Raw genomic sequence first — 13111 nt, 5'->3', positions numbered from 1 at the left:
TGTGTGATGCAGAGGGTCAGACTAGATGATCAGAATGGCCACTCTCTGTCCCTGAGATGTATGGATCTCTGATTGGGCTTGCCACAGGTTGGCTGGGCCGTTAAGGATAGTTGGGCTCAGCCACACCTGTGCCACATTGGCTCCCCTGCTCCAAGCTGGGTCATTTCTTTAAAACAGTGGTCACCAACTGGTCAATTGTGATCAAGTAGTCCTATCTCATAGAGCTGGAAGGGACCTTGAAAGGTCACCCAGTCCAGTCTGGTCCCCAGCCTTCACAGCAGGACCAAGTACTGCCCCTGACAGATTTTTGCCCCAGCTCTCTAAATGGCCCCTTTAAGGATTGAGATCACAACTCTAGGTTTAGCAGGCCAATGCTCAAACCACTGAGCAATCTCTCCCCTCTGATTGTAATCTGTGGTGGTGCAGTGTGGCTGCCTCTGTAGCAGACTCCCTGCCTATCCCAGCTCCATGCCACTCCCGGAGGTGGCCGGCACGGCACCGGGGGTAGAGGGGCAGGGGTCTCCCTCTGCACGCTGCTCCTGCCTGCAAGCACCGCCCCTGCATCTCCCATTGGCTGAGAGAGCTGTGGGGGCAGTGCTTGTAGAGAGGGGCAGCATGTAGAGCCACGTGCCCCGCCCCCATCCTCCCAGGGGCGCTTTGGCCCCTTCTGGGAGTGGTGTGGGGCCAGGTTAGGCAGGGAGCCTGCCTTAGCCTTGCTGCAGCTGCCACCGACTGGGAGCTGCCAGCAGTAAGTGCTGCCTGGTTGGATCCCCACTACAGAGCCAGCACCCTGTACCCCCTCCAGCACCTCAACCCCCTGCCCCAGCCCTGACCTCCCTCCCAGACCCAGCACCCTGTACTCCCTCCTGCACACCAACACTCTGCCCCAGCCCGGACGCCCCTTCTGCATCCAAACTCCCTTCCAGAGCTTGCACCTCTCATCCCCTCTGCACCCCAGCACTTTGCCCCATTCCGGAGCCCCCTCCTGTACCCAAACTCCCTCCCAAAGCTTGCACCCCTCATCCCCTCCTGCACCCCAACTCCCTGCCCCAGGTTCAGCCCAGAGCCCCCTCCTAAACCTTAACCCTCTACCCCAGCCCGGTGACAGTGAGGGAGAGCCAGCCACAGAGAGAGTAGGGGATGGTGTGAGTGGGGCGGGGCTTTGGGGAAGGGGCAGGGCCTCAGGTAAGGGGCAGGGTAGATCCTGGATTGCTCCTACATTCAAAAAGTGATCCTGGCCATAAAAAGGTTGGAGACCACTACTTTAAAAGAACTGAGGTGCTGAGTTTGAGAGTGGAACCACAGAGGGCGGGCAGGCTTCTGTGGAAGGCCCTCAGTGAGGGAGTGCAGGACACTGAGGGGGCTGCAGGGAAGGAGTCTGGGAGTCAGGCCTCTGTCCCAGAGCCAAAGACTGAAAGAACCCAGAGGGGACTGGGAACTGAGCCCAAGGCAAGCTGAAGATGAGTCCAACTGAGGAGAAAAAATGCTTTTTATTTGTTTGGACTTGTTACTGCAAAAGGGGGTTGAACTCAGAGTGACCCAACTGTAGAGATGAGCCACAGGAACCTTTGGGAGAGACAAAAGGTGGGCAGGGGGAAGCTGAGGCAGGGAATGTCTGGCATGCTGCAGTCAGTTAGCAGGTGGTGCTGCAGAGCAGGTACGTCTCATGACAGGCCCTAAATGTGATACTAATCTGGAAACAGAGGAATAGAGAAAAAAAATCATTCAACATTTGTTGAGTTCCGATGGTTAACAAGAATTAGAGGCTACATGAAGGTTTATCTCCCAGAGAGGACAACATTCTGAGCCTTTCTTCGAGTCCCAAGGGCTCCTCCCTACTTTTCTCCTTGACCCCACTATTTCTCCGTTCACTGTTCAAGGCTCCTGTCACGCTGATGATCCTTTTTGTGGAGATTGCTAGTCTCCCTCAAACCTGTCAGCACTGCTTCTGAACTGGCTGGGTAGGTTGCTGTGCAATGCAATGCAATGCACCTCCCTCATCTCAGCCACATAGCGTGTTGAGTCTGTAGCACATCTATCTCCTAGCCCTAAAGCAAAAGATTGAGGACAAATTGAGACTTCAGTGCATTCAGTGCAGTAAATAGTCACCCTGGTCCTTGCATAGGTTTTCAAAACTCCCTTTACTTTACCTTGGTTAATCCATTTAGCGCCACATTGTTTAACCCATGTCTAGCGATGTCAGTGTCCATTGTAGAAAGCTGAGGTTACACGGTCAGTGTGAGAGCGTTGCATTGCCCGCCATTTCTGTACCAATAGGCTGGCCTTTCTTTCTGTGCCAGTGGTGCATTAAGGAATGGCACGAACAAGTGGCTTGTGTCCACAGCATAGATCAGGGTGGTGAATCACAGAAGGCAGAGCTTTAGGAGCGAAAATCTGGAGGTTACTGGGACTTTGTGCTTTAGCTTTCTTTATAATGTGTGGGGTTTACTGCTGATAAAGCTCTGCTACTGGTTAGGGGTCATTTCAGTGTACAGTGGGATTCATTACAAACTTAGCACCCACACCTCGAATTCCTGTTGGAACTGGACCATTTTCCTATGTGCAGAAGAGATGTCACTGAGATACTAAATTCACTGAGGCAAACCTTGAGCTTCTGCTGATCACATCTGTATATGCTGATGGATATAAAAGTCTCTGTTCTTCTTCGAGTGATTGCTCATGTGTATTCCACAATAGGTGTGCATGCTCGCCACGTGCACCGGTGCTGGAAGATTTTTCCCCTAGCAGTACCCATAGGAGAGTGCCCCAGTGACCCCTGGAGCGGCGCCTCCATGGCGCAATATAAGGGGCACTGTACGCTCCCCCCACCCTCAGTGCCTTCTTGCTGCCACTGAAGGTGCTTTGGAACAACTCTGCTCCAGCTTTCCTGTGGCTCATCCCCAAAATTGCTTGTTCGTTCAGCGTATGGTACCTGTTGTTAGTTAGTAGTTTAGTTTAGCTAGAGCGCCCAGGCTGGGGCCTGCCCTGTGCCGAGTTTTAAGTCGTGCGACACTTGTAGGCTATCTATGCCAGTGAGTGATCCGCACCCGGACTGTTTGTGCTGTTTGGGGGAAACCCATCTCAGTGTTCGCTGCAAGATTTGCAAGTCGTTTAAGCCACAGACCAAGAGAGAAAGGGACATTAGGCTCCGGGCTATTCTGATGGAGTTGGCACTGACCCTGGCTCCGGCGTGCCACTCCAAGTTGGCACCAGGCACCTCGGAGTTGGTGCGTGGTGACCCTTAGGCACCATTGACTAGTCAGCACCGCCCCCCATCCAAGAAGACTAGAAAGAGGCCTTCTTCGCCGCGGCACCAGAGTAAACGTGGGACAGAGGCTAGACCCATGTTGGGCAGTCCTTGATCCCCACTGGCTTCTAGGCCTCCGACTCAAGTTGAGTGGAGTAGCCTGGCCTATTCAGAGCAGGCCTCCCTGGATGTCTGGAAGCTCTCCACGCTGTAGGCCCTGCAGGTGGCCCAGGATGTTATGTCCATGCTGGTACCAGGAGCACTTCCGATGTCGGCCCCGCGCTCCAGAGGCAAGCTACCGCTGGGATCTCCACAGTCGCCCCCAGCTCGATACTGGTCTCGATCGATGGAATATTCCCGATGCCATTTGCCGCCCAGTGACCGTTCAGGGCAAAGTCCACATGGATCGCCCTCGACGCGCACCAGGCTATATGGTTGGGTTCCATCCGACCGAAACTCTCAGGAATCCTCCGCCTCAAAGAGTGAACACCGACGGGACCGAGGCAGACGATGCCAAAGGTCGTCGTCTCAGAGGGGTTATTGCAGCTGGTCATGGCATGGACGTCGATGTTATTCCTGTTTGGCATCCCACTCCAGGACCCTGCCACGGCACTGCCTCCGCAGCCCCAGCCATCAATCGCTGGCGTCTCGCCGTTGTGGGGCTGCCCGCCTGAGCCAATCACAGAGCAGCTGTTACTGACAATATCAGTCCTCCACATCAGGATCACAGTCCCGTGATCAGCATCACTCCCAGCGGCACCGCTCCTCCCAGTCTGGGGACAGCGGCAGGTCGTATGTCAGCCCGGCCTCCCTTCGTAGTCATCCATCAATGGGCCAGGCCAAACAGCCAACTATGTCAGTGGTCGGTCCAATGGTACCAGTGGGCACCGGGGCCATCGTCCTCCATCTCCAGACCTCCAAGGAAGGAGTCAGTGAGATGTACATCCTTGGCACCATGCCTGGAGACTGATCAGGTGGTGAACCCTCCAGTGCTGGTGGACACACAAAGTACCATGCCGGCATCCTCACCTTCCCTGGATGAAGCGATTATGGCCCCGCCTCCCTCCGTCCCGCAGGAGGACTTTAGGGCCCACCAAGAACTCTTAAAAAGGGTGGCATCAAGCCTCCATCTCCAAGCAGAGGAGATGGAGGAGCCCTCGGACTTCCTGTTTAATGTGCTGTCCTCCTCCGCACCGGGCAGGGTGGCCTTCCCTCTCCATGAAGGGGTGGCAAAAATTTCAAATGCCCTGTGGCAAACCCCGGCCTCATTGTCCACCATCTCTGAGAGAGTGGAACGGAAGTATTTTGTACCCGCCAAGGGGCATGAATATTTATACACCTACCCTGCTCCTAACTCCCTTGGTGGTTGAGTCATTCTACCACAGGGAGTGGCAGGGCCAGCCAGCCCCTATCCGAAAAATAAAGATTCATGGAGGCTGGACTCTTTTGGAAGAAAAATGTATTTGTCCTTGAGCTTCCAGTTACGTGTGGCGAACCACCAGGCTCTTCTGGGCCAGTATGAGTTCAATCTGTGGGGCTCCCTGCCCAAGTTTGAGGACTCCCACCAGGAGCACGACAGGAAGGAGTTCAAAGCTCTGGTGGAGGAGGGTACAGCGGCTGCCAGGGCAACCTTGCAGGCAGCTTTGGATGCAGCGTACATGGCCGTGTGGTCCATGGCCTCCGTGGTGTCCATGAGAAGGGCGTCATGGCTCCTGCTCTCTGGGCTGTCCAGCGAAGCGCAGACCTCCCCACAGGACATCCCGTTTGACAGCAAAGCGCTGTTCGATGAACAAACAGATACAAAGCTGCATGGCCTGAAAGACTCCTGCACGACTGTCTAGACTCTGGGTCTCTATGTTCCGGCTCTGGCTAAACCTAAGTTCAAGCTGCAGCAGACTCCTGCTCAGGCCACCCACCCAAAATACTAGACCGTTTATAAGAAGTCATGGGACTATAAGAGGCATCCATAAAGGCAGTCTCAGCCTGCCCCCAAGCTTGGGTCCTTCAAAGGAAAGCAAGAGGGGAAAAGGTGGTTTTGACGGGATGCCTGGGGGTGCCCTGCCAGTTCTCATCAGGGATCCACCCTCAATAAAGCTTCCCTTCTCCAATCGGTTGTGTGCTTTCCTCCCGAAGTGGTCGCGGCTGACCTTGGACCGATGGGTCCTCAACACCATCTCCCAGGGCTACACCCTCCAGTGTACTTCCTCCCTGCCCAACCACCCCCCACCCCTGTCCCTTCTGGGGCACCCCTCGCATGAGGCTCTGCTCGAGCAGGAGGTGGGGCAGCTCCTGGGCCTAGGAGTGATGGAAGTGATATCGGGGGAGTTCAAAGGCAAGGGGTACTACTCCCACTATTTCCTTATCCCGAAAGGGGGGCTCAGGCCCATCTTGGACCTGTGAGGCCTGAACTGGTACATGGTGAAGCTTAAGTTCCACATGGTCTCCCTGGCCTCCATCATCCCCTCCCTGGATCCTGGGGACTGGTACACCGCCCTTGATTTGCAGGATACGTATTTCCACATCCATATATTTGAGGGGCACAGACGCTTCCTCTGTTTCACGGTGGGGCAGGAAGACTACCAATTTACGGTTCTCCCATTTGGCCTGTCCACTGCCCCCAGGGTATTCACAAAATGTATGTCGGTGGTGGAGGCTTACCTCAGGCACCAGGGGGTCCAGATCTTCCCCTGTCTGGATGATTGGTTGATCAAGGTCAGCTCCCGGTCGCAGGTGCGGGATCACTTGGTGCTCCTTCTGTCTATGTGCACCACTTTGGGCATGCTGGTAAACAGCACCAAGTCCATGTTAGTCCCATTTCAACGCATAGAGTTTATTGGGGCGGTCCTGGACGCCTCGTCAGCCAGAGCCTCTCTCCCAATGGACAGGTTCGAGACCCTGAAGGGGCTCATCAACACAGTCACAAGGTTTCCGGTGACAACAGCCAGAGCATGCCTCTAGCTCTTGGATCATATGTCGGCATGCAGTTATGTGGTCCGTCACATCAGACTCAGGATGAGGCCCCTCCAGCTTTGGTTGGCCTTGGAGTTTTCCCAGGCCAGGGTCAGGATGGACAAAGTCCTCACGGTCCTACCTGAGCCAGTGATCACCTTCCTACGGTGGTGGTCCTCCCCAAGAAACATGCTCCAATGGGTCCCATTCAGAGGCAGGGCCCCATTGCTGGACTGGTGTCTGATGCGTCGGACCTGGGATGGGGGTCCCATGTGGGGAATATTTAGACCCAAGGTCTGTAGTCCGCTCGGGATCTGACCCTCCACATAAGCGTCAAAGAGCTCAGGGTGGTATGGCTGATGTGCATGGCCTTCCACTCACACCTGGAGGGCCGGGTGGTCAGGGTCTTCACGAACAACAGGGCCTTGATGTTCTACATCAACAGGCAAGGCAGGGATCGATCCTCAGCCCTCTGCTGCAAAGCCCTCAGGCTGTGGGACTTTTGTGTAGCCCACGACATCTGCCTACAGGCCTTCCATCTGCCTAGTGCCCAGAACACATGGGCGGATCGCTTGAGCAGGGACTTCTCCTCTCAGCACGAGAGGTCTCTCCACCCACAGGTGGTGCACAGACTTTTCCAAGTGTGGGGAACTCCCCAGGTGGACCTGTTCACAACTCGGCAAAACTGTTGTTGTCCCCAGTTCTGCTCCAGGGGAGGGCTGGGATAGGGGACTATCTCCAATGCCTTCCTCTTGTCCTGGTCAGGCCAGTTTCTCTATGCCTTTCTCCTGTTCCTGCTGATCGGCAAGGTCCTGGAAAAGATAAAGATGGACAAGGCCAGGGTCCTTCTGGTTGCCCCAGCATGGCCCAGGCAGCATTGGTACAGGACCCTGACGGGCCTGGCAGTCACCCCGCCGTGGCCATTGCCATCCCGCCCGGACCGGCTCTCCCAGGACCAGGGCATCCTCCTCCACCCCAACCTAGCGATACTCCACCTCACAACATGGCTGCTCAATGTTTAGGTAAGAAGGAAAGGACATGCTTGGAAGGGGTTCAGCACATCCTTCTAGAAAGCAGGTGGCCCTCCACGCACTGAGCCTACTAGGCAAAGTGGTCTCGGTTTTCCAGATGGACGGATGAGTGAGGCGTTTCCCCGGTGGCTGCCCCGATCCTGCTTATTCTGGACTACCTCCTTCACCTTAGAGCCCAGGGCCTGGTGCCCTTGTGAGTCAAGGTGCACCTGGCGGCCACACTAGGGTGTCAGTGTGGATGAGGTGTTGCATTACTGCGCTATGATTGGCCTCCAAAACATCCCACAATCCCTTGAAGTCAAGTGGCCACTCTTGTCATTGTTTTGAAGTCGGCTGCAGAAATGCGGCTAGCCCCTTTCAAAGCTCCGTTTCTGACAGCCGGCGTGCTTATCTGCTCCAGGACACAAAGCAAACCATTACTGTGGAATGCTCCTGCTGCAGAAGTAGGCATCTGTGGTTGTGTGTGTGTGTGAGAGAGAGAGAGAGAGAGAGAGGCGAGAGGGTAGGGGCTGATGTTGGGGTTTCCCCCCTTCCTCTTGCCACTGTCTGAACTTACAAGACAGTATGCTGACACACTCTGTCCCCACAAACACACTGTCTCTTCCCCCACATACACACAACTCCGTGTCACACAACACCTCCCGCATTTGAAAAGCATGCTGCAACCACTTGCACACTGGGATACTACCACAATACACAGGTCTCTCTGGTTTTGCAAGAGCTGCTAATGTGGCCACGCCATTGCTCTTGCAACTGACTGTGAACACACGGCAACGCTTTCCCTGCTGCTGTCTCAGAGGGCTGGTTTAACTCCCGGCCCTCTACATCTGCAAGTGTAGCCACAGCCTTAGTCATTGCTGCTTTGAACTGCATCTGAATTGTTTGACACATTTTCCTTCTGATCAATCAGCACCTGCTTGGGAAGGGGAGAGCTGCTTGAAGGATGGATTGATTTGTTAAGTGGTGTATTGTGCATCTGTTTACCAGGCTATTGGGATGAAAGTCCTTGCACTTGTTTCCACGTCTGCCAAAATTGATATTTCAGCCAGGCGAGTACCATAGCTCGTCATTATTACAGCATCAATAATGGTTAAAAATAGGCACCGTCATCCTGTATATATTGCAGCCACGTCTTTCAGAGCTTCCTCATTCTCTGATAGTTCTGGGCTCTTCCTCAAATATATTCTGAGAGACTCCTCCACCCTGCTTGGTAGTGAAGCCTGTTCCATGACTCCCAGTAATTCCAGTGACACAATGAGTGGTTGACTTGCAGGAGACATCTCTGCTTCCCAAGGGTGGTGCAGAGCAGCTGATGGGCCCCTTTTGTCCGCCCAATTAAAGAAAGGGCTAGGATGGGGGGTACTGTTTTGACTGTCCCCAAAACCGGTTGGAGCATAGTGTATAGATCAGAGCGCTGCCCGAGGACAACACAGCTTATCCTGTTGACCAGTATTCAGGAGTGAAAGTAACTTAAAGGACTTGCCGGTACTCCAGAGTCCTGCAGAGGGGGAGGGGCATCAACCAGAAGAGGCGTGGCCTCTATCAGAAGAGATGGGGCCTTTAAATCCCAGGGCTTTTAAATCAGGATTTAAAGGGCTCAGGGATTCAGCTGAAGCTAGGAGCCAGGCCCTTTAAATCACCCCCAGAGCTACCAGCTGCAGAGACAGCTGGGAGCCCTGGGGTTTGAGCAGAGGTGAAAGTAATTTACATTTCTTACCCATATGGTCCAATCGCAAGCAAATCACCTCTCCTACGTACTTCATGGATCCCTCCCATTGCATGACATAGCTAGAGAAAATAAAGCTACTATTACTACCACCAGTACTGTCTGTAATAAAACTTTACTATTGGAATAAGCCTGAAAAAGTGAAAACTCACTGTCACATTTTTCTCCGTGTCTTCCCTCCTCCTCCAGCCAGGCTGTGGACCCTAGGCTCCGTGCTTCTCCCTGCCTGGCACTGAGCAGCAGCTGCAGGGGCTTCCCTCTAGCTTGCAGCAGGGAGACTGGCTGAGGGAGGGAGAAGCCTGCCTCCTGCATAAGAACAGTTTAAACTCAGCTGTTCCCTGTGTGGTTCAGTAACATTTCGAAGGGGATCTGCAAGCAGTTTGGACATCACAACCATGATCCTCTGCTGGGGACGGAATGGGATAGATTTGAACTTGGAAATGGTTCCTGATTTTGATTATGTTTTTTGTGTATAGGAGATCCCCTCATCCCGGGGGCAGACAAGGACTGCCCCTGTCATGGTCAAACACACCCTCCCCACTCCCCCTAGTTACTGTGAGTGAAATTAACAAGGATGCCAGAAACCACTCCTAACCCTGAGGGCTGAACCACTCAGGGAACAGCTGAGTTTAAACTATTCTTATGCAGGGGGCAGGCTTCTCCCTCTCTCAGGCAGTCTCTTTTTCTTACTGGTCCTCCGTACTGGCCCGTACCCACTTACTTTCACCTCTGCCAGTATTATTTCATTGCTTCCTTGTACTCCCCCATCTGATGTCTCCAGCTGGTGTCTCTTGTCTTCTGCTTAGCTTTTGAGCTTTTGGGGGCAGGGACCATTTGTTTATTTTGTGTCTGCACGGGGGTCCTGGTCCTCAGCGAGTGCCTCAGTACTACCATAATACAAGTAATAAATCGATGAATTTCCTGAGTTTTCATTCCAGCCTGGAAAACAATTCTTTAAAACTGTAGATTTTATCAGTGGCAATTATTAAAGGATGACTTTTATAAATGAGCAGTTGCTGAAGGCCAGCATAAATAATGCAGTGATTTAACAATGTCCAAAAGAAGCTCCTGGATATAGGCTGGTGGGAACAATATTGAAATTACCTGCCTGTAGAAGTCTCTCACTTCAAGAATTGTAACTGGTGTACTACCATGAAGGAAATTTGAGTATGGGAGCTTATATATGGCCTCTCCTCAGCCCAATGCAGATCAAGTAGATCTCTGAGGCAATGCAGTTAGTCTCCCTGGAAGTGACAAGGACCAAGTGCCTCATTCTTGAGCATCACCTGCTGGTGACTCCAGGGATGGTCCAGTGAATAGGGCGGAGGTTTGGGAGAACTGGGTTCTCTTATCTTCTCCTTTCTGACATAGATTCCCTGTGTAATCATGGGTAGGTCACTTAGTTCCCCATCTGTACAGCAGGGAGTATAGAGGATAAAAATACATTAACGCTTGTGAGGTGCTCACATACTGTGGTAATTGTGGCCATGTAAGTACCAAACCAGACAGATATGGAGCCATATTAATGCCCATCTGAGTGACAGGCTATAATTTTTATTTTCATTGTGAGGACTTTCTCATACCTGTAAATCTTCAGCTGCAGTTATTGCTTAAAGAGGTGACAGCAAAGCCTGATTAAACCTTTGAAAGTCAGGACAAAAAGAGTTAAATCTGAATTTCCATATTTCCCAGGCATTCGAAACTGCAGACATCTGCTCATGTTAGCTTCTTAAGAGATTCTCATCACAAATCACAGCAAAAAGAAAGTGCTAAGGAATAAAGGAGCAGTACATATCAATGAAGATGAGCATGCAGCATATTATTCAATATGTCTGTCTAATGACTCTGTTTATCCTCCCCTAACATCTGGAGCAGTTAATGATGAAATATTTGCTGCAAATTTTAATAAAAATCCCAAATTAATTTTGGAAGTTTGTCCAATGGTTTTTTCATCCATTCATCCAAACAGGCATTCAGATAAACAAGGTTCTCTGACTCTGTTGTAAGATTGGTATGAAGAGAGATGTTCTGAAAGTCCTTATGTCTGGTAGTTCCGGGGTGGCAGTTCCAGTATTACTAGAGGAGTTCTCTGGGATTCTGTATCACCTTGTTTATTTTAGACAATCAGTTGTTTCCTATGGCATAGGAAAGATAATTAGGTGGTTCGATCTTTCGAAGGAAAGAAGGTACCATGATGTGCTAAATTGCATGTGTCCATAGGCTTGCAGTTAAATGCAAACTGCAAACATAGCTTGGTGCCTGCTGTGTCAAACTAGCTTTCAAAAGCCCCACGCTCCAGTTACTGTGGTTTGCTAATGTATTAAAAGTCCCTTTTAATTTAGATTTCCAGCATAGTTTCCTAACTGGCTGTTGAGTGAGTTTGTCTTTTATTTGTCCTGACTCTATGTAAATAATTTATTTGACAGTATCTAAGGGCAAGATGATTGACAGTCTCTGTAATAAGGATGTATTCTGTAAATAAGGACAGGGCTAACATACTCAGTTTCAGTAAACATGTGGCTTCATGGCTTCAGAAACATCCCAAACTACTAAACTGCAGAAATCTACCCTGTCAACTGAAATTTTCAACCGCTGTTACACAGTCAAGAATTTTATTTTCCTTAAATATTAAGATACAAAGAGTCCTAAATGAAATGTGTCATCTAATTTGGTGCCCAAGACATGAAGCCTGCAACTGCCCTCCGCTTACCCTGACAGCTCCATGCTTGGTGTCAATTCATCTGCCTCACAGTGAAATCCACAGCATATTGCTGACTCACTGGGATCTGGGCTTTCTATTGTATATTAAGCTATTAATGGATCGATATATTGAGTATGCTTTCAAATGCATCTCTTGCAGCAAGAATTACTCCCATCAGCCCTGGAGCTTTCAGTGGAATCCCTGCACTTTTTACCCAGGCCAACACTTTGAAAAGAGAAGATTGTGGCACAGAACCTCAACTACTGTAATTGGATGTGGGGCCGTTGACTTCTGTGGAGCTACACTGATGATTTATACCAGTGGAGTATTTGGTCCCCCATGAGCTTTGACATGTGTCAGGTTCTGTACACAAAGCCTGGTGCACATGTCACCTGTACCTTGGTGTGCTCCATTCCCCAACTTGTGAACACACATCAGGGGCCTGGTGTGTCCTAATTGGGTATACTCACTTTAAAAAATGTCAGCCACTTAGATTCTTCTAAAGAGAAATCCACTTGTTTTCTGTGATATATTGTCTGTTATGCAAGCCAGATCCTACACTCAGTGGAGAAATAATCCTTTCTCCTGTCAGTCTGAACCACCATGTGTCCCAGGTCCGGTCAGTGTAAGGTGATCAGGAAGGGGGGCATCGCAGTGATCAGCTCAGGTCCATGAAGTACACTGGAGGCCCTGAGCAAGAGGTGTGTAACGTGGGACTTTTCAAAATCACCCAAATGATTTAGGAGCACAGATCCCATAGACTTTCAATGGAACATGTGCGCCTAAATCACTGATGCATCTTTGAAAATCTCACCCTAAACTATTAGCAGCCTGGGGAGTGGACATCTCCACAAAGCTGCAGAACTGGGGTCCCACTCATTGCAGTCTCAGTGTATCACCACCTTGTACTCTTCCTTGGAGAGAGAACATGAGTACATCCAGTAGTGAGAGCTGAATCCACGTTGCTCTTGGCCATGTCTGCCATGAGGATATGTTAAATATATCAATTCATTTCATAACAGATCCATCCATATTTAGGTATTGCTCTAACCAAAAAAAAATTCACTTAGCAAAGGCCATTGAGTTTCTGTCCTTTGCTCTGTCCTAGGTGAGGATATCCACATAAGTTTGTATGGAGCAGCCACAGACGTCAATGTCAGACTGGACAAGAACACTTTGACGATTGAGAAGACATACGTTACTTTAGCAAACCAAAGATTGGTGCTTATACACAACCGAAGCGACATCATAGCACACTTCCAGTGGAAGGTCTTTGTTACTCAAGAAGAGGAGGAACGACAGAAGCTAAGGTTAATTTGAAAGATAGATTGAGATAACTGGCTCTGTGGATGAGGGGAAAGCAGGGAACATGTTATTCCTTGATTTTAGCAAAGCTTTTGATACAGTCTCCCACAGTTTTCTTGCTGGCAAGTTAAAGAAGTATGGACTGGATGAAT

General features: G+C 50.8%; 1 protein-coding gene across 5 annotated transcripts in view; it reads left to right on the top strand.

Moving 5' to 3' along the window:
* HYDIN (HYDIN axonemal central pair apparatus protein) overlaps positions 1-13111 on the top strand; it is a 382125-nt gene that overhangs the window by 60010 nt on the left and 309004 nt on the right. For all 5 annotated transcript variants that reach the window (XM_050922316.1, XM_050922315.1, XM_050922318.1 and 2 more), the window contains exon 8: positions 12763-12964. In XM_050922316.1, coding sequence (XP_050778273.1) covers positions 12763-12964 — 202 coding nt within the window. The remainder of the gene's footprint in view (positions 1-12762; positions 12965-13111) is intronic.

Source organism: Gopherus flavomarginatus, chromosome 14 (assembly GCF_025201925.1).
Source record: "Gopherus flavomarginatus isolate rGopFla2 chromosome 14, rGopFla2.mat.asm, whole genome shotgun sequence".
In the NCBI taxonomy this organism is placed as follows: Eukaryota; Metazoa; Chordata; order Testudines; family Testudinidae; genus Gopherus; species Gopherus flavomarginatus.
This window is presented reverse-complemented; position numbering and strand designations above follow the sequence as displayed.